Source organism: Giraffa tippelskirchi, chromosome 6 (genome assembly GCF_054371585.1).
Source record: "Giraffa tippelskirchi isolate mGirTip1 chromosome 6, T2T-mGirTip1v1.2.pri, whole genome shotgun sequence".
NCBI lineage: Eukaryota > Metazoa > Chordata > Mammalia > Artiodactyla > Giraffidae > Giraffa > Giraffa tippelskirchi.
The window spans coordinates 51,378,924-51,400,955 of NC_137280.1; the positions used below are offsets into that span (position 1 = coordinate 51,378,924).

General features: G+C 41.3%; 1 protein-coding gene across 4 annotated transcripts in view; it reads right to left on the reverse strand.

The window, feature by feature from the left end:
• Window positions 1-22,032, reverse strand: part of CHD7 (chromodomain helicase DNA binding protein 7) — a 194,147-nt gene that overhangs the window by 54,793 nt on the left and 117,322 nt on the right. For all 4 annotated transcript variants that reach the window (XM_081504339.1, XM_081504337.1, XM_081504338.1 and 1 more), the window contains exons 4-7: window positions 17,657-17,798; window positions 12,656-12,793; window positions 11,544-11,609; window positions 2,775-2,830 (exon numbers count right to left, since the gene is read on the reverse strand). In XM_081504339.1, coding sequence (XP_081360465.1) covers window positions 2,775-2,830; window positions 11,544-11,609; window positions 12,656-12,793; window positions 17,657-17,798 — 402 coding nt within the window. The remainder of the gene's footprint in view (window positions 1-2,774; window positions 2,831-11,543; window positions 11,610-12,655; window positions 12,794-17,656; window positions 17,799-22,032) is intronic.

The window sequence follows — 22,032 nt, forward strand, 5'->3', positions numbered from 1 at the left end:
TGAACTGAACTGAAGTAGGAATGGGGTGGAAAGGAAGGGAAGATGGCACTTCTTTGGGTATTGTCTTGTGTACAATTCTGACTACTGAACCATGTTAGTATTTCACGAACTTGAAAAAAAGGCAAAAAAAAATCAACAAGGATGGGGTGGGTCCTAAAATGGATTACAAATACAAACAGAAACTAATGAGCCAAAAGTAGTGTTAGTCACTCAGCTGTGTCCAACTCTTTGTGACCTCATGGACTGTAGCCCGCCCAGCTCCTTTGCCCATGGGATTCTCCAAGCAAGAATACTGGAGTGGGTTACCATCCCCTCCTCCAGAAGATCTTCCCGACCCAGCGATCGAACCTGGGTCTCCTGCATTGCAGGCAGATTCTTCAGAGCTACCAGGGAAGCCCATAATGAGACCAAGTATCAAATAAATAACATCCCACTGAAGGGGGGCAGGAAGGAGAAGGACTAACCTGAGCAAAAAGCACTTAGAAAAAGCATTTAGACAACAAAAAACGCTAACAAATACTGAATGAAGCTAGCAGGCTTCTTTTTCACATAAATATGGTCTAGTAATTCTGAATCTATTTCTTATATATTTCAGGATTAACAAATAAGAAAATATATTATGGATCATAGAAAATATATTACGGATCATATGTCTACTGTGACAGGTTTCTCAGAGTAGAAAACAGAGAGTTATTAATATTAGAAGGGGAAAGAATAGAATGAATCCCATGGTATTGAAATAAAATTGGAAATATCACTATAAAGACATTGTTCTTCCTTGTTGGCAGGTAGGTAGGTAGACAGAAATGTGTGGGTATATATAATGAACATTTATGTGTGTGTGTAACATGTATGTGTATATGTCATACATACACGCATTATCATTTACACACACACGTGGATGCCCTTCCTAGCCCTATCCACTGAGAAGCCCAGAAGCAATGACTTCCCAGCAGCAATGAACACACCTAGTTAAACCTTGGTTTCTAAATGCTCTTCTCCAGTAAAAACAACCAAGGCTCCTAAGAGAAAGGACCAATTCCAGGCCTTGAACAGAAAGTTTTGAGATGCGTCAGGAACATCCTCTGGTGCCAGAAACTAAGGAAGTGTTCGAAGGACAGGGACAAGGTAAGCGAGGGAGGAGACAGCCTGATGGGCTTCCACCGGCCAGATCTGGGATCAAGTGAGCAAAGGAAATAATGATACGACAGTAAGGGATTATGACCCTCTGAATAACATAAGACTCCACACAGGAATTCTTTGTACTGCTGTTGCAATTTTTCTGTAAATCTGAAATTATGTCAAAATGAAAGGTTAACAAAAAGTTTTCATTTTATGGAAATTTTAACTTCCTTTAGAGCTCCATAACACCAGAGAGGAAAGCTATTTTTCAGCACCACGCTGCTTCATCTCACATGACTGATGACTCATCTCCCCGGCTGGCGGCCACGGCGGCACCTGGTGAGGCACCCCAGGGGCTGGGGTTGGTCACAGGCCAGTTGAGAGGATTTCTGAGAATCAAACACCACGGGCCTCAGCACTCCACACTGACTGGGACGGGTGTCTATCTAGTGGAATTGTTTCTTGGCAAAAGATACTTAAACTTCTTGACTTGGAGTGTGATTTGATAAATCCACCAGAGAGCCTTCTCTCTGGCTTACTTGGTTATCTCCTCCTTATTCAGTCTTTCCACCCACCTTATAAGACTATATGAAACCATGTCATGTGCATACCTGGCATGTGTGTAAAGTTCTCATGCTCTGAGTATAAAATGATGACAGCATCTGATGTTTACTGAGCATTTTTCATTTCACTGAACTTTTACAGTAACACTGATAAGAAACTCCTTCATCTTTTTACCTGGTGGAAGGTTCTGCTCACAAACGTCAGAAAGACATCCATCCATTAACACAGCGCCAAATGCAACAGGGGTTGATGACAGAAACCATGAGGCCTGATGCTTTTTTGAGGGTAGGGTAGATTTTCTTAGGCTGTTTTGACAGCTCCCTGAAGCCTCTCTTGAAACCCCAGAATTCACTAATATGACACTTGAGCTCTTGGCCTTAAAAAGTTTAAAGTACATTTAACTTTTACATTATCAATAAATATTTTTGTCTTTATTCTGTGATTGTTATTTGGGTTAGAGAATGGCCACAGTCTTTCCTCGGTAGGATGAATACTGATGCTTCAAACTAGGCTGTCCCATCAGAGTGTGCTTGGTCCTAGCATCCTGCCTCCATCTATTAGAATCAGAACAACAACTCACAGTGGTTTGTGACTCAGTTTTTTAAAAGTTAAGCAATTCAAATTCACTAAACACAAATCAGAAATAAAAACAGATCATCAAAACCGTAGCTCGCTACATTTCGTGAGATGATGTCACAATTTTTCTAGCACTTTCACCCAGGAGCAGAGTTCTCATTGAGCACAGATGAAGGCAGGGTGCCTGGCCTCACAGAGCAAAATTCATCCTCTGAGGTCAAGCAGGTATTACTTTCTCTGATATCGTAGGAGTTTTCATCTCCTCTAAAAAGAACTTCTTGGTTATGCACAAAAGCTAGTCAACCTTTACACCAATTACACATTTTACAGAAAAATTAAACTTATCAACTATCCAAGATACAAAAGTTAGGAGGCAATGGCCTCCACAGTGCTGAATAAATCATACCAAAATTTCCCCATTGCCAATTAAAAAAAAAAAATTCCTGATTACTTTTTAATTTGGTACCTTGAAAATATATTCCATTAAAAAAAAAAAGTCACAATCTACTTACAAGTTTTTATATTTCACGTAGAACTCCTCAACTTCTACCTCCTCTCCGGATTCCTTCTGCAACAGAGGAAAATTTCAGGCATATACTTGAAAGCATCTACTAGAATGCTCCGAAAGTAATGATTTACTCCCGTGTGGACACACATAAGGCATCGCAGAAGTGGCATGGGACGTTCCTGGAAGGATGAGCACGTGGTGAGCTGGTGGGAGGCAGTCGGATGAGGACGGGCCAGGCGCTACCCGACTGGCTCCGGCTTCTCAGACATGAATCACTTTAACTCCTCCCTAACCACATGCAGCTTCATTCACAACAACCTGACCCCAAATCTGGCTTTCTGCCAAACCCACAGTGTTAAGTAGACGCCAAGTGTACCATTTTTGCAGGCAGCAGCCAATTAGCAACTGCTCTCCTGAATGCCATATGTATTATTTTTGGCTGCCTCATGGCAACTTTACATTGTGGGTTTTGTAATGTTTTAAAATATTTAAAAGACATTTATTCGTCCATATAGTTAATAACTCTAAACAAGAAACCATATAAAACTAAACCTTGTTCCTAGGCTGTAATTTCAGTGCATCACTATTGAGGGTTTTAGTTTGACTCGATGGTACAATTAAAATCTCTCAGACAAGATGTCTCACACACGTAGCAGCCAAATAAAATTAACACTCCAAATACGACATTGAGGTGAGGTTAACGTGGTGACCCGTCAGCCAGACCGAGAGTGCAGTGGGCAGATTATCTAGAATCTCTCCCTTGATCCTGCCTACCGTCATGTCTGCAGAAGAACCGTGTAGATGATATTTTAAGCATCTCTTTCAATACTTTTTTTTCCTTTAGGTTTTAGGCTGTTAAACAAGTTGTAATATGTAATTTTCTTCTGGAACATTTGATCAGATAAATCAAGGATGTAAAACATAAACACCACTTACAGATGTTCGAAGATTGCTTTTACACTGTTACGAGAGCACCTGCCTGGAGGGTCGCATTTGGCTGCTAGGCGGCCTCAGAGATGCCGCGGAGAAAACTAAGGCAAGTCAGAGCATGACAGAGGACGAACAAAGGAACGGAGACATCTCCTGGGTGACAGACCGGCACCAGGGCCATTCAAAGACACTGGGGCTGCCCTCAATCCTTAGTCTTAAAACTACTGTCAAAGATTGTAGACTAACACTATTCTCCAAAACTCTTACAAGTATCAGTTAAACTTAAATATCAAGCAGCTTTTCCATCTGCCAAGAGATCCCCAATAAGGACACTGAGGAATGCGGCCAAAAGCCATTAACACGTGGTCCTACCCTCCCTGTAGATCATCATACTAAGTGAAGTAAGTCAGACAGAGAAGGAGAAATATTGGGTGACATCCCTTATATATGGAATCTAAAAAGAAATGATACGCATGAACTTATTTACAAAATAGAAAGAGACTCACAGACTTAGAAAATGAACTTACGGTTGCCAGGGGGAAGGATTGGGGGAAGGGAGAGTTAGGGAGTTTGGGGTGGGTATGTACACAGTGCTACATCTAAAATGGATAAACAACAAGGACCTACTGTATAGCACAGGGAACTCGACTCAGTGTTATGTGGCAGCCTGGATGGGACAGAAATTTGGGGGAGAATGGATACATGAAGATATGGCTGTGTCCCTTTGCTGTTCACCTGAAACTATCATAACACTGTTAATCACCTATACCCCAAAACAAAAAGTTTAAAAAATTAATTTAAAAATTAAAAAAAAAATCTGGTCCCGCCCTAACTTCTCTAAAGATCATCATCCTAAAACATTTTAAGTAGCACCAATTTTACTTTAAAGATTTTTTAAAATGCAGACTTATTTTTAAAATTTTTATTGCATTTGTTACAATATTGCTTCTGTTTTAGGTTTTGGGTTTTTTGGCCTCAAGGCTGGTGGGTTCTCAGCTCCCCGACCAGTGATGAAACTCGCCTCCCTCACACTGGAAGTCTTAACCACTGGACCACCAGGCAAGTCCCTATAGCAATGGCAGCTTCTTTTTGCTAAAAAAAATAATAATAATAATAACTTTATTTAGTTACTGTTGGCTGTGTTCAGTCTTCATTGCTGCATGAGCTTTTTTCTAGTTACGGTGAGCAGGGGCTACTCTCCAATTGTGGTGTGCAGGCTTCTCACTGCAGTGGCTTCTCTTACTGCAGAACACAGGCTCCAGGGTGCGGGGGCTCAGTAGTTGCAGCTCCCAGGCTTTACAGCACAGGTTCAATGGTTGTGGTGCATGGGCTTAGTGGTTCTGAGGCATGTGGGATCTTCCAGGATCAGGGATCAAACCTGTGTTTCCTGCACTGGCAGGCAGATTCTTTACCACTGAGCCACCAAGGATGCCCCTACAGCAGCTTTTTAACCAATGTGCACAGAAAACCATCTGTGTCCCAGATTTTATTTACTTTTACTATTTTTATATCAATTTTTATTGGAGTATAGCTGATTTACAATGTTGTGATGTGTCCCAGACATTTCAGTTGTCCAAAATGAAATGTTTGCTAGATGCCTTCAATATATACCAGCAATTACTGTATCGATAAATTCTGGCTGATTCAAGTCCGACCCTCCTGGACTCACCTTATATTTTTCTAGCCCTAGTATTACCCGGTTCCACACCCACATTTCAGCAATCATTTCAAGACACATTATCTTGGCATACAACCGGAGATTTCAGAAGAAAGCCAAAGATAAGACAGGGGCCAGTCAAGGAGAATGAGAAGCCAGGAAGAGCCTAGATCTCATGGTGCTTCTCATAGCATATCATGAAATTTAAACCTCTAATGGAATTCAAATGTTTGGCCTGCTGTTTTAACTTTTTGATGTTAACTATATTTCTTTCAATTCTGAAAAAGGTTTCCAAAATTATATACCTTGGAGGTGGTAAAAAGACAAGCTTTGTCCCTTCCATGCTCTGTCATTTCCTGACTTTACTCTTTCAGAGCCTTCCTCCTGTACTGCCATTACCATCTCATTCTAAGTGGTCTCACCGACTGGAACTGCTAGGAGGGTCTCAAAGCACACAGGATGACCTCTTGAACAAAGAGGTCATTTTCATTCTGCTCAGTTCTGCTCCAGAAAGCTTGGACTTTTAAAGGTGTCAATGTTGTGTCCCTGACTGTTCATAGATCCATTTTCTTGTTGTGATCAGCTATGCTTCGAGGGAGTGTGCTGCAGAGATCTCAATAAGAGGGTCTCGACTCGAGCTCTCTGGGAGCAGGTGATCGGGTTCCAGACCTCATTGAGCAGCAGCTGGAGCAGGTGCAGAATTGTTCTGGGTCCTAGTTCTTTGGGATGTTCTGAATTAGAACTCTGTGCTCTGTTCAGTGACCATTCGTGTTTGATCATCTTCCTGCTCCCAGAACTGTAGGTGGATCCTCTTCTGGCTCCAGAACTGTAGGTGGATCGTCTTCCTGCTCCCAGAACTGCAGGTGGTTCCTGTTCCTGCTCCCAGAACTGTAGGTAGATCGTCTCTCTGCTCCAGAACTGTAGGTGGAGCCTCTTCCTGCTCCCAGAACTGCAGGTGGTTCCTCTTCCTGCTCCCAGAACTGTAGGTAGATCGTCTCCCCACTCCAGAACTGCAGGTGGATCCTCTTCCCGCTCCAGAACTGTAGGTGGATCCTCTTCCCGCTCCAGAATTATAGGTGGATCCTCTTCCCGCTCCAGAACTGTAGGTGGAGCCTCTGGATCCTCTTCTCGCCCCAGAACTGTAGGTGGATCCTTTTCCCGCTCCCAGAACTATAGGTGGATTGTCTCCCTGCTCCAGAGCTGTAGGTGAATGGCCTTCCTGCTCCAGAACTGTATGTGGAGAGCTAGAGAACTGTTTTGCCCTTCATATCATATAAATATGATCACGCTGGCCTCTTCTGTTTTACTTACAGCAAAACAATGAACAAAAGTGTGTGAATTTATCAGCCCTCAGAGGCATCCTTTTAATTATTCACTAAATGGAAGTCAGTTTGACCAGACTCTTGTGACAGTTGAAAACAGCCCCAGTCCCTTACCTTCACCCCCAATGTTCAAAACTTTTTCTTCAATGGGCATATCCAATGAACAACTTGAGTCAAGGCACCACTACTGTGCGTGCACACACACATACACACAAAACACTCAAATTTGCTGGGTTAGTCCAAAAGGGCCTTTGGGGTTCTTCCATAATCTTATGGATGGAAAACCCCCCACCAACTTTTTGGCCAACCCATTATCTCTAGGACAGTTACCAGTAAATTTGAGAGTACTTTGAAGTAATTTTACATGCTCAGTAGGCTAGTTTTGAGAAATGTGTTTATCTCTTTATTAGACGTCTAGAGTAGTCTATCAAAATCCTTATTATTCACATGAAATTGAAAGTTCCAAACATATTAAGCTATACTTGTCCCACTGTTGCCATGAAACAGAACCTTAACCAGGCATAAATCAACTCCTCGGCCACCTGGATTCTAAAACAGCCATTCAGCAAATGATAATCCAAGTCTGAAAGACCTTTCCCAAGCACCCTATTACTAAATTAAGCAGTTGCATTGAGGAAACAAAGCTAAACTTTAGGGTGAAAAGGCAGAAATCTTATTAAATAATTCAGAAAAGAATGAGAAAGTACCTTGATAAAAGTAACAATAAAGAAAAGGTATGAATCCATTCTTATTTCCAGCCCAACCTACTGTGTACTCTATCAGAGGTATCAAATCATGGTTTACTTACGAAGAAAATAGGACATCATAAATACAGAATTCACTTTCAAAACTATTTTTGACCTTCTGATACAAAAAGGATTTGAATTGTTTTCCCCCAAGGACAGATGGCTCAAGGCAGAAAGGGCTACACTATGACTCCCTGTGCAAAGAGAATTAACTTTTACACAATCCAAAAGTCCATTCTTAAACCTATCTCAGTATTCAAATACAAGTACCACCTATGTTCTTTCCACTGGGTCTCATGCTTGTGCATTTGGGTTTGTTGTTGTTTAGTAGCTTAGTCATGTCCAACACTTTTGCGACCCTGGACTGCAGCCTGCCAGGCTCCCCTATCCATGGGATTTCCCAGGAAGAATACTAGAGTGGGTTGCCATTTCCTTCTCCAGGGGTCTTCTCCACCCAGGGATTGAACCGGTGTCTCCCCCCTTAACAGGTGAGTTCTTTACCACTGAGTCACCAGGGAGGCTCTAATGTGGGTTCAGAACAACATAAATGCCTGAGCCATCCCCATGTAACATGAGGTGCTGAACTAGAGAAGTTCTGCCAGACGAGTTCTGTGCGTTTGTACAGCTCCATCATAAGGGATGACCCTTTAGAAGCTACACGGATGAGGTCAGCGGATTGTAAAAACCATTAACTGAGTCCCCACTATGTGTCAGCACCGCACAGGGGCAGCTTTGCAGCCCTCAGCCAGTTCCCATAGTGCTGCCAGGGGGAGACAAAGGCACCTTCTCACAGCCACATCTTCAATTATTCATGGTAATAGGAAACAGATCGGCCGGGCCAGCTAGAATCCACAGGAAAATCTCAAATTTCCTTTTGTTTCTATTTGCCACACTTTCCTCCACTGTAACTAAGGCTGATAACTAAAGTAACTATTTCGAGAACATTAGCAGGTTAAAAAGTAAGTACCTGCTAATGTTTACAATTTTCTGATGGATTTTTTATTGCCCTTTATGAAATACCAGTAATCTACAAGCACGTCAATGAGCTCCATATTTCTTATTTTAAATCATACCTCAAGGCACATCTCTCCTTCCAGAGAAAATTTCCCATTAATTTTCTTCATCCTAAAATTCACCAATTCAACAAACACTCTACTATCCTCACATACAATTACAGTGATTTTTAATCTCCGGTGATAAGATGAGCCTGGTCATCTCTAAATGGTAGTAATACCTACTCCTAAACTGAGAGTAGCTCTCTTTCAAGGGTAGGAAAGAAGGAAAAAACTAGCCCTATAGTGGGCAAGACAGGAAGAAAAAGCAATGCCCTCCATCATGTATAGTCTAAGTAGCTCTGAATAATAGAGCTGATTATAATTTGCAACCCCCAAACCTGCTGACTATGCCTACTGAAGCACTATCAATTGAATGAAAATTAATATATCCCATGCAAACCACAGGCTATTTACTCAAACAAGTCACTTCAATTCGGTGAAGGGGATTACACTTTACAGTATGTCAAGCATTTACATTCTGCCATATATCTACAATTCACAAATTAACAATTCTACAGTCATTAGAAGGACGAAAACACAACCTTTCTAATTAGGTTAATAGTGCTTGTTTCTGCTTGAACAGGAGTGGAATTTGGTTGAGATCTCATATTCATCAGAGAGGAAACTCTCAAGGTCAAAGAGTCACCAGGTAGGTAACTCCATATATCTTCATTCTCTACACTTCTTTTGAAAATATCTTTTTTTTTTAGCTTTTTATTTTGTATTGGGATATAGCCGATGAACAATGTCATGATAGTTTCAGGTGAACAGTGAAGAGACTCAGCCACACATACACATTCTGTGCGTGGGATTTTGATCCGATGACACCTTCGGTTGGTAATGAAATATCCACTCCATTTCACTGCAGTGAGCTGGGCTTGTGTCTCCCTATCTGACTGAATACTCTGACTCAGCATCGCCCAGCAGAGTTCTCTGCACCATCTTGAAAATATCTTGACATGTTGCTTTCATTTTCATATGAACCAGAATGCTATCTTCTGATAAAAATCTATGCCTTGAATAACACAATAGAACAGCAAAAGAGTACTGGAGCAAAGGCAAAGAATTTACCACTGGTACAATATCACTTCAAGGATCTCTAGAAAGTATTTGAAGAGTTGTTGTTAAGTCACTAAGTTGTGTCCAACTCTTTGTGACCCCCCTGAACTGTAGCACACCAGGCTTCCCCACCCTTCACTATCTCCCTGAGTTTGCTCAAACTCGTGTCCATTGAGTTGGTGATGCCATTCAACCATCTCATCCTCTGTTGCTCCCTTCTCCTCCTAGACTCAATCTTTCCCACCATCAGTGTCTTTTCCAAAGAATCAGCTCTTCACATCAGGTGGTCAAAGTATTGGAGCTTCAGCTTCAGCAAAAGTCCTTCCAATGAATATTCAGGCTTGATCTTTAGGATTGACTGGTTGGATCTCCTTGCTGCTCAAGGTATTCTCAAGAGTCTTCTCCAGCAACACAATTTGAAAGCATCAATTCTTTGGCGCTCAGCCTTCTTTATGGTCCAATTCTCACATCTGTACATGATTCCTGGAAAAACCACAGCTTTGACTACACAGACCTTTGTTGGCAAAGGGGTATCTCTGCTTTTCAATATACTGTCTACGTTTGTCATAGCTTTGCTTCCAAGGTGCAAGCATCTTTTAATTTTGTGGCTGCAGTCATCATCAGCAGTGATTTTGGAGTCCAAGAAAATAAAATCCGTCACTGTTTCTGCTTTTTCCCTATCTATTTACCATGAAGCGATGGGACTGGATGCCATGATCTTCGTTTTTTGAATGCTGAGTTTTAAGCCAGCTTTTTCAAAGATTTCACCTTCATCAAGAGGCTCTTAAATATTTCCTATTTGATAAACCCAGGAGCTCACTTTAAATCTTGTAATTCCTCCACTCCTCATCTCTCTCACTGGAAGTTACACTATGTATACACTTTACTTTTTTCCCAGAAAAAAAAGCTTATTTTACATGTCAAAACAATGAGGCTATACTTCCACCCACCTTGAAAGCAAAGAAAAAGAATTAACTGTGCACCTGATGATGATTCAAGCCAGAAGACAGACACTTATACCTAAAGGAGACCATCTCTAGAGACAAACAAACCAAACACAGTTGGCTGGAACATGTAAATGTACCTGGATGCCTATGTACTTCTTCAAACTAGAGCATTTTCTCAAACTGATCAAAAAGGGGCAAGGTTGACAGGGAGTCTCCATCAATAACAGACGCAGTGTTCCTGGACTTCATTGTCACAGTGTGTGTGCCCCTCAGGGACAAGGGCACCAGGCTAATAAAGGATACTTAGGGCTCACCTTCATGAATCAACATGAATTTCAAATAATTTGGAAGGATAAGGCATATTATTTTCAAAACTTATACTGAAAATAGTTCAGTATTTCACTTCTGCAGTAACAAAAAAAATACTAGTGAATATTTCAATTGCATATGAGAGGACTTCCTGGGAGTCCAGCGGTTAAGACTCTGCACGTTCACTCTAGGTGGTGCAGGTTTGATCCCTAGTTAGAGAAACTAGGATCGCACATACTGCAAGGCACAACCGAAACAAACAAACAAAATCCCCAATCAAACAAATAAAAAAAGAAATTAGAATTCAACTGCGTATGAAAAAATGCTGTAAAAAGTATGAGAAAACACCTACTTGCTAAAATGACAGAACTTCCAGGATTGCGGGGGGTGGGGGGGTGGGGGTAGGGACCTTCCTAAGAGAGATGACAGATTCACGTCTATGATTTTTTATGAATAATATTTATGAAAAAGGCAGCCTATGAGTCCTATACATTTCTTTTGAGATGTTTTGAGTTCCTGCCTACTCTAAATGGGGTAATAAAGCACTAACTGTTTGATACATTTTAATTTCACCTGGGGTTGAATATCTCAAATATTGATATTGGAGTAATATCAATTAGACAGGATTAGAACCATGACAGAAGTTTTATTTTACAATAGTGAAATTTTTAAAAGGAAATTGTAAAACAAAAAATAATTCTGAGTCATACCCACACTACAAGTTTTGCTAACTCCACATGGCGCTTACCTGTTTTTTTACTGAACGACTACTCATAATTTTTTCTACCACTGGACCATCTGCATCAACAGATTCCTAAAAAATAAAGCAGAAGGGATGAATGCAAACAGACAGCATGTCATTCTAAGCTATAAAAGTGAGAAACCATTCCCTTTCGCCTCTCCCTCCAAACCCTTTAAATCACTGGGCAGGATCGCCAGTGGGAAATAACGATTGAAAAGAACAAAAATCTCCCTCTGCAGAAAGGCAAAAAAGAAGATCTGTGTTTATTACTTTGCGATTATGTGGTTTAATTGCGTGGTCTAGCATGGGTCCCCAAAGCCAAGGAGCATTCAGAAACTCCAGCTGCCAAGAGAAATGATCTCTGCCTGATGGCAAAGACCTGACTTCTCCCTGTCTGGACCCATGGGGTAAATATACTCATCATTCTGTTATTGTAGGCAGCTTTGATCTACGGAGGTCACACAAAACGTTACAGAACAACCTAACAGAGTGCAAATTACCAATGAAATACAAAACTGCATTTAATATATTTTTCTGTGGGTTACCAGTTTGTTAACTAAAGCACAGTGATGGTAGGAAGAGGATTTTAAAAGAGAGAGGGGGGAAAAAAAAGATCTTCACAATAATCAATCCTCCATTACTACCCATATTTTATAAGCTCTTTTATCCATCATTTACATTGCACGGAGAATAAAGTATGCCCTGCTGGGTACTACACGGCAGTAATTTCATAAAGGGGTTCTTATGATGCTGAGCAGCAGGAGACAAGCCTGAGTGGCTTATTAAAGTCCCAGAAGCTATACAGCACTGAACTCTCAGAGGGAAATTCAGTCTCCCTGCAGCCCAGCTCTGACTCATCCTCAACAGGGACCATCAATTCTCCAAAACGGTGTCAAATTATGTATCACAGGCTCGCACTACAATAAATTTCAGCGAACAGGGTTTTTTAAAACACCTACTTTTAAACCACTGATTTCCCAAAGTGTGTTCACCAACATGAGATGGATGTTTCCAGCTCAAAGTCCGATGCTTCAGATGAAGTTCTCAGATACCAGCTATAAAATCTCCAGCCTACTCTTTGAAATGCATGCGGGAACCCTGCACACCTGGTCGCTCACCTGTGGCTCCGACTGTGAGGTGGTGGAGGGGGAGTCTCTCCCAGCAGCATCTGCGTCATCGGCCTCCTCATCAGAGATCTTGAACTCCAAGTCCTCGGTGTATCGCTTTCTCTTCACTTGCCTGCTGGACCGTCGCTTCTAAAACAAAAACCCGCCAGGGAGGGCTTAGAAAGCTGATGCTCATTTCTGTTTCTTAGAATGGCAAGGGTACATTTATATTATAAAATAACAATGATCTTACAGAAAAGTCAGTGACTATAACCCCGTAAATCACACAAGACATCACACTGGCAACAAATATGATGGGAAAGGGGGAAATCTGAAGTCAGACACCTGGCAGGTCAAGGTCCTGCCACTCCCGGCTGTGTGGCCTTTAACTGCGCAATGGTAGTAATGACACATCTTCCTCCTCATTCAGGCAGTGAGTTGCTCAAAAGTGAAGGCAATACTGAAGCTGAGTGGTGGATATGTAAGACTTCATTAGGCCATCCTAATGAAGGATGTTTTGTATGTTTTAAAGAAAATTTTTTTCCGTGATAAAAAGTCTAAAAAAACTGAAGGCATTAGAAGATACTTTGTGAATTATAAAGTTCTATATAACTACAGTTAGATTATTATCCAAGGTACCAATAAGATTTCAGAGGTCCATTTAGATAGAAGGTGTGAACTTTAATCTTGGTCCTAAAAGAAACAGTTTGAACATTTTTGAAGAGATGAAGGACTGAATGGCAGAATTTACAATGAGCAACTATGATAAGGAACTTACTTGTAAAATTTTTGACTGCATTGATTAAAATGCAAAGGATTGTTAACAGTATTAGTAGGAATGCTGGCAAGATGCTGTCTCATCCAGTGGTCAAAGTAGAACCTGATACACTTTTGCAGGACCAGTGTGGTCAAAATGTAAAACCTGCCCACTCATCCTGGCAAGTAAACTCCTAGGAAGCTACAGGAAGCATCCAGAAGACAAATGATTAACTAAAAAGAAAAGCAAGTCACGTAACAATTGGTTGCTTACAATTCTAAGAAGAGAAAAACCTTGTGTGTCTATCTGAATGTGTGGGCCATCAATATATTAACTCCTCCAGAGAAATACACAGCATATCTTGTTTACTTGGCTATGACCCAATGAGTATTTGTTTAAAAAAATTAATGTATATGTATATGTTTTCAATAATAGGAAAAATCTGAAAAGACACAACAAACTGCTAAAGCTATTAATTCTGGGGAGTGAAATAAATGGAGCAGAAGGAAAGATTCTGCACTTTTTGTTCAAAAGAATTCTAGACTGCTTGACCTTTCTGATATACAAATAGGTTTGTCTGTTAATTTAAAAGGGAGATAAATAACTTTCTCATTAATATGTGTATGTGATAAAATCTAAGCTAACTCTAAAATGACTTGTGTAAGTTTTAAATCACTGACCAAGGCAAGACTATTACAGATGAGCTGGCAAAGCACACAGAATAAAAAGAATATGGAAAAAAGTAACACTGATGCAAACTGCTTTCTAAGAGTTATGAAGAAAAACTTTCTGAAGAGCCTTGAGAGTTTTTTAAAGTTGGGACAGTAAGGCAGAGAGAAGCAAATCACCCCACCAGATGGACCTTGGGAGGTATGGGCCAGAGACCGACAGGGCCCAAGTCGGGACCACCAAGCTCCAGCACCCTGTACCAGAGAACAGGACCCAATGCGTTTTACTGTATTAAGTCTGTGCTTCCCCTGCTCTTAAGAGGGGGTGGGAGGCCGCTCACAATACAACTGGTACAACAGGACCATCAGATGGGTCATTGGAGACTGTGAACTTTTAGCTCTACATCTAGGTATTGGGGGGGAGTGGGGGGGAGGCATCCAAATTCTGACTTTCCCCTTTGACCTCCCTCTCCTCTCCAGAATAACCAATTCCATGTGGAGGTGACACAGCGGCTAGTGGGGGTCCTGCCACGGCCCATCCTGCCCCACGTCACCTTGTGAGCCCTGGCACTGCGTGTCCCCATGAGAATGAGCCTGGTCTTTCACTGCATGACCCTGGATGAGTTGTTTTAGGGACCTCAGTTTCCCGATCTGTAGAATAGGGGTAATGGTAGTAGCTGCCTCATAAGTATGCTGTGACGGTTACAGAAGGAAATTCACTGGAAGCATTCAAAATAGTGCAAGGCAGGTGCTAATGCCAAATGCAATTAGTAGCATTACAGTCATCAGTATCAAGCTCCACTTTTTGCAAGGAAAGTCAGGAAGCAGTGAGGCTCTAAAGTCAGGCTGCATTACACAGCCTCCTTCCTCTCTTCCCACAGCTCATCTGGAGTAACTCCTCTTCTGCCTCACTTTATTACCTCCCACTTCTGGCTGTCAGTTTCTTTAAGATGTAAGGGCCTATTATCAGGAACAACAGTTTAATTTGGTGAGATTTAGCATAATCTCTGTGTTTCATTTGATGTATCAATTTCACTAAATGGAAACAGATTAATCTTTATTTTCATCTTTACGTCATTACTGTAAGGAGAACGTGCTACGAATGACACATCTGTGATGCTTTGTCAGGTTTCCATGGCTGGGGCCACACTGCCCCAGGATTCTTTCAATGCAAGTGACTAACTGTCCTTGGGCAGAGTCTAAGACAAATCCACTTTAAACTAAACCTCACTCTGATAATGAAGAAATGTTCCAGTGCAATAAGACAGAGAATTTTTTTTTAATAGAAATGTATGTATGGTGAATATAACTTTTATAATGAAAGTTTCTCCTCATATCAACTTTGTGTTACATAAGAGTAAAAAAAAAAAAATACAATTAGAACTCAATTTTCTGAACTGTTTAAATGTTATATTGCTTCTCTACCTTCTAAATAATAGCTGATTGTAAGTTCATTTATTTTGGGTATCAAAGTTCCTTTTCCAATTTCCCAACATAAAATAATTTATTACATAATAGGCTTCTTTAAGATCTGTTAGATTATTATTATTTAAAAGATTTGGGGAGTATGGCTGATTCATGTTGATGTTTGAGAGAAAACAACAAAATTCTGTAAGCAATTATCCTTCAATTAAAAAAGAAGAAAAAAAAAGATGGGGGGAATCAAAATAAAATGTAAGAATTGCACTTAAAGCTCAAAACTTTTGAATTAACACAAAAATAACTTGTTAAACTTGGATTGTTTTAAGAATTTTCTTATAGCTAAAATAGGTATACTGAACAGGAGATTTAAATGTGTTGTCACAATCTCATTGTGGCAGTACTTTGTGACACAATTTTCAGTTGGCTAAAAGAAAAAGAAAAAATAAGACATGGCATTTACTAGAGTTTAAACAAATCAATCATAAAACTCAAGAACTACATGCCCTTTACTGAAGCGTGTGCTACAGGAAGAAACACAACAAACCAGCAGGCAACATCACTTCCTGTGCGGAGACACAGGAGGGACACTCAGAAAGAGACTTGTGTGGTTACTGACTTCAGCTGTGCAGCCCAGGACAGTTCAGCACCAGCCAATGAGAAAGGGTGCACCGATGTCCATTTGCATTGATTAGCGTTTTCTATAACTGAAATGCAGAAGGGGAAAAACAAAATAAAACAAACACTGGTATTTCATAAAGTCCATTTGGGTCTGCATTAATGCAAATGGATTTTTAAGATTCAGTAGTGTTTGTGAAAGTACAGAATTTTCTTGACCTGTGTGAAAGTCTTCTTCATATTGTCCAAATACTACTGCATGAAGGTCCTAGTTTAAGCAAAGGCAATTGGGGGGGGGGGGGGACACCTGTGAGCATAAAAAGTAAACTCAAAATCATTAAAAATACTTTAGTTTAAAACTCCCTAAACAATTAAAAATATCTACTCACCTCCCCCATATCTTTTCACTGACATATAAAGTCAGAGGAGATTACAAAATTAACTCAAACTGCCAGAGGTTATCACTATGTTAGTTATAGAACCAAACCAAGCCAAACCAAAACACATTCATTCATTCTCTCTTTCCCCCTTTCAGGTCCTCTTAGGTTAGGCCATTCTGTGACTTTATTGGTATCAGGGAGTTCTAGTTAAACACACACACACACAAACAAAAGCTATCTGAAATTCTTTAGCACAGAGCTGTATATTGCAAGTACTTTGTTTCTAACTTTGAAGCAAATTAGTAGGTACAAGGAGTACTGAATATGCACCAAACCATTTAGAAAAGGTCAAACTTGCTTCCAGGGGCTGCTTTCTATCCTGCAGGACGCTCAGTAACTGCTCCTTGACAGCGGAGATGTCATTCACAGAAGCCACGTTCCCAGGCACCCCAGAGGACCACGCTGGCATGCTTCCAGGGAACGTAACAAGGAAACAATGTTCAACAGTCACGTGGAGGGATCCCTTACTTACAGTCCTCTCAGTGGAGGCAGTGTGCTTTACACGCAAGAACCTGAATTCCTGATGTTTATTTCAGGGCCAGTCTTTCGACTGACTCCTATAAAATCGTCCAAAAGTCAGGAGAATCTAACACTGGGCAACCATGCAGTGCTGCCATCCAGAAAGTCCCTCAGTTGGTTCACAGAAACTTTAGTATTACACAAACACATCTCAACTCTGACCGTCAGATGTCAGAAACCTCAAGATGAGGTACAGATTACATCTTCCACTTCGTTCTGCAATATAATTGACAGGGAACCAAACTTAGGAGAAATTTAGAAATGTGGATGAAGCTCTTAATGAACCAATATATTAAGAAGACATTAACACTAACATATACATAAAGATCAAAAGATACCTTCACAGAAATAAATGTCAAGAGCCTGTTTTATTTATCATAGAGTCAAAGATGGCAAAACCACGAAGTCAGGAGTTTAATTTCGCGCTGGCCACCGCACAGCTCTCATCACAATGGATATAATGTTCCAGACAACAAAAACCCATCTTTACAGCAGCTCTATAACAAAGACAGGTAGGTCCAGTGCACTTGATATGCAGCTAAAGTTACCCACGCTCAACAACTACGGCTCAGGATCAGAATAAAGGTATTACCTGAACACCTGGGTCTTCATCGTCTTCGGGAGGAGGGGATGGTGGGGGCGTTTTGTCCAAGTCTGAATTTTCAGAACCTTCTGTTTTTCCCTTGTTGACCTTTTTCTTCAAAGCACTTGCTTCTGAATCAGGTTTCTTATTACTAGAATTCAAAGTGGATCACTTAATGTTCACTTTTTCATGAGGTTTTCCACACACCCCATGCATCTGTTTCCCACATAAACATCCCCTAAGTATCAATAACCATGGATAAATCAAAGCATGATGGCCATCGAGAGTTAAACAGTACTTACTCTCAATTAATTTTTACAGCAAAACCCCATACCGATGACCTTCGGCAAATTTCTGACCTAATTAGAAAGAAATGGCATGCAAAAACTGCTAATAATCACACAGAGTACATTTGTTCGTCGAGACAATGAACAGTCTCTGCCAATACAGCAAGCCCTGACGAAAAATCAGATTAAGAAGTTGTTTTACTATCAAGTTTTTAAGGCATCAGAATACGTTTTTAAAACTTTCAAGGAAAGCTAGAACATAATCATCATTTCTTCATATCTCCTGTGGATAACTTTAAATACTCCTAAGTCCTTTTCTTGACCAGTAGTATTGCATGTCCTCTTTTACATCATTCAGCTACATTTTAATCCAATTTATAATCTTTTAAAATATAACAAAATATATACCAATTTCCTCTTCTACACAGTTTTATTTAATGCTGTGTTCTTAAGTAAAAATAAGCTTTATTTTGGCGCTAGGCATTTTTTTAAGGTGTCACAATAGTCTGTTTTTCAAAAGCTAGGTCTCCAAAATACAAAAACACAGCAGAGCAACCCCAATAATTCAAGTTCAAGATCCACAGCGTGTTTCCATCAAAGGTTAACATGATTTGAATGTTACCAAAGTCAAAAGACAAGGATGAACTGTAAGAAGAAAAAAAAAGATTTTAAATTTAAGTCTACCATCACCTTTAGAAACTTTATTTGCCATTCTTTTAGAATGCACATCTAGTGCCACCTTTCACAGCAATTTCGAAACCAGCCTCAAGGTTTCCTAACATTGTTTATTATCATTTATTATCCAACATTTAAAACAATCCAACCTCAGTAATAATTACTTTTTACCATTGAAAACAAAAGATCCGTTTCAAAAACCTTTAAAAAGTTTGACCTTGTAAATTCCTAAAAAAGTATGCTGCCAGAATGCATTAAATAGCATTTTTTTTTCCAGTCCCAACTATTACAAAAGGAAAAGAGGGCAGGATACCTACATGCTTTTATTTCAGTAAAGCACATGTCATGTAAAATATTTCAAAAGTATGTGTTAATATAACTGCACACCTAAAAGGGATCTTTGTAACGAATAAATAAGATATTTGATAATACTAAAGTAGTCATTTTCAAATCCTCAGAGCTTGTTTTTATTTTGTGCTGTTAATATCTTAGCCTAGTAAATAGCCACATAAGGAAAAAACTTACAATGATTCAAGATTATAGCAAACAGCAATTAGGTTTACAGACTTCTTTTTAATTTAAAAAAAAAAAAAAGGCAGTGTCCTAAAAACTTTAGGCCCCCGAAAGATTCACAGAAAGCATAATATTTTTTAAATTAAAAAAAAAAAAAATCCATACAAGAGTTCCTCATCCAACTATCCCAGTGTTTATGCTACACATGGACAGCAGTCTCCCCTACTATGAGGCTCCATTCCCAGCATTTATTTCCGCTCTAACTGCCACAAATTATACAATACTACAGCTGAACGCTGGGCCCCTTTCCTTTCATCTGCACGCCAAGAGCAATCAGATTACCCTGGTAACCAGCGGTCACATGACCAGCACCTGCTCTTTTGGCTGGATGCCACTGACTAAAGCCATCTGCTTCCCTCAATCAGCTTTCAAACATTCTCAACACCTGCGCTGCAGTGTTTTGTGGTTTCTTTTATCAAATCAGTGCAAAACTGCTTCCAAAACTTTACATATTTCTCAAATTTGTTTAATCAGAGGTAGGCCTGTCACGGAGTTGAACAGCTGCCAGGTAAAGCAAGTTGGCAGCTCGTCCTCTGCCCGTGCCCTCTCCACCCTGGAGTGCAGGACACCATTTGATTTAGTGGGGTTACTGCACCCGGGGTGAACCATCCTCCAGGAGAGAAAGGCTCGCTGTCCCAGAGCCCGCCGGAGCCCAGGTCTGAGGAGATGTCAATCTGCTGAAGAAGAGACGTGCTCATGCTTTTCCATCTGTCCTTGGCTGGGGACGTGCACCATGGAAGCTCTGAGACCACCCGAGGTCGGACGGGACCCCTCCCATTGCAAGGACAGAATGCCGGCAGCCCAGGGAAGCGCCCACCCCAGCTCCGATGACCGGAGGATTTCTAATCTCAGTAGGTCCTGTGTTGTTCATGCTGCTCAGAGGCAGTTAAGCGTTTCCTTGCTAACATCTTCTCATGACATCAACATATAAACCAGGAACACACGAAGAAGTCAAATGCTACAAAGTCTTCATGTCACCCCAACACATCAAGGACCAGAGAGAGTTATTTACATCAGATTGCCTTTGCCACTATTTTGCAGTAAGCTCATTTGGACTTTCAACTGTTACATTAAAACTGCTTTGCCCCCAAAAAGCTAGAATCAGAAAATTTTTTTTCCCCAGCCAACGAGGGTCATCAGAACACTGATTTCAGACAGCCCTCAGTTCAAGTTCCAACTCTGTCATTGCTAACCTGTCTGTGATCCTGGATACATCTTTAAATTTCCCTGAGTTTCAGTTTACTCATCTACAAAATGAGGTTACTAATTACACCCTGCTCCAAGACTCGATCTTTCCAGCGCCTGGCACCCACAGCTGGGAACTGTTCTCTGACTGTGGCTCAGACCCACGGGGCAGAATAACCAGCGGACACTTAGGGACAGGACACACTACATTGTGACTGCTTCATCTAAGCCACTTGAAGAGAAGGAACATCCTGTATCAACAGAGCTCAACACCAACGACAAACAAGAGCTCAAACGACAAACAAGCAGACCAGCCCAGCAGCCACTGGTTTAGTGCAGACACATATCACGTCCCACCGTGCCTATCACAACACCCAGACTGCTGGAAAAAGAACACGAATCCCAGGGCCACAGCCGAGACTCCGATGTGTGAGGTTCAAAACTGATCTTTTGTGATGTCAAAGCCAAAACATACACATTCCTCTTCCAAGTTATAATCCAGAGAGCTTGAGTGCTCGGAGAGGGCAGCTCTTCCAGTAGGGGAGAAGGAAATTGTATTAACAAGGACGCTACACCCCTTGACCAGACACTATGAGGTGGGGGAAGAGACCCGTGGGCTACTTGGAGCAGATCCACAACCTCACGGCGTGGCGCCTCCAACAGCTGCAGCGCTGGCCTTGGCCTGGCGCCCCATCCACAAGGATGGTGAGGAAGACTGGGCTGCACGGAGTCCCACCCTGAGTGGCCTCAGTGGAGAGGCCACGTCTGTCCTCATGCCTACCCTAGACCGGCTCTGCCCACCTCCTTCCCTGAGCTCTGAGATGCGGTCCTGCCACCCGAACAACACCCGCAAAGCCATCCTCCAGGCATCACCAGGGCAGCTGGCTCACAGGCAAACCTGACCAAGTCATTCTGCTGAAGCCCAGTCCCACGTGTATTGACATCTGAGATTCTGCACGCAGCTTTTTTTTTTTTTTAATTTATTTATTTTAGTTGGGGGCTAATTACTTTACAATATTGTAATAGTTTTTGCCATACACTGACATGAATCAGCCATGGGTTTACATGTGTTCCCCTTCCTGGACCCCCCACCCACCTCCCTCCCCATCCCATCCCTCTGGGTCATCCCATTGCCCCGGCCCTGAGCCCTTGTCTCATGTATCGAACATGGAATGGTGTTCTGTTTCACATATGATAATATACATGTTTCAATGCTATTCTCCCAGAACGTCCCACCCTCACCTTCTCCCTCAGAGTCCATAAAATTGTTCTATGCATCTGTGTCTCTTATTCTGTCTCGCATATAGGGTTATCGTTACCATCTTTCAAATTCCATATATACTGCACGCAGCTTTTACAGTCGGCGATGTGAACTTTCTTTTTCTACTCTCCCCACATCCTAAGCCTCCCATCCTCCACCCTATGGATACACAGAAGCACTTCTGAAAGCATACACACGTCTCCTCAACCTCCACTGCCCCTCGCTTACTCATCTGCACAGCTCAGGTGGACATCACTCACTCAGAGAACCATTTTCTGGCCACCAAAGTCTGGATTAGTCAGATCGCACACCCTCGACATGAGACACAACATACCCCACACACAAGGGATATTTAAAACACACAGCCCTAGGGGCTAACATGACTGCAAAGCAGTGAAACCGAA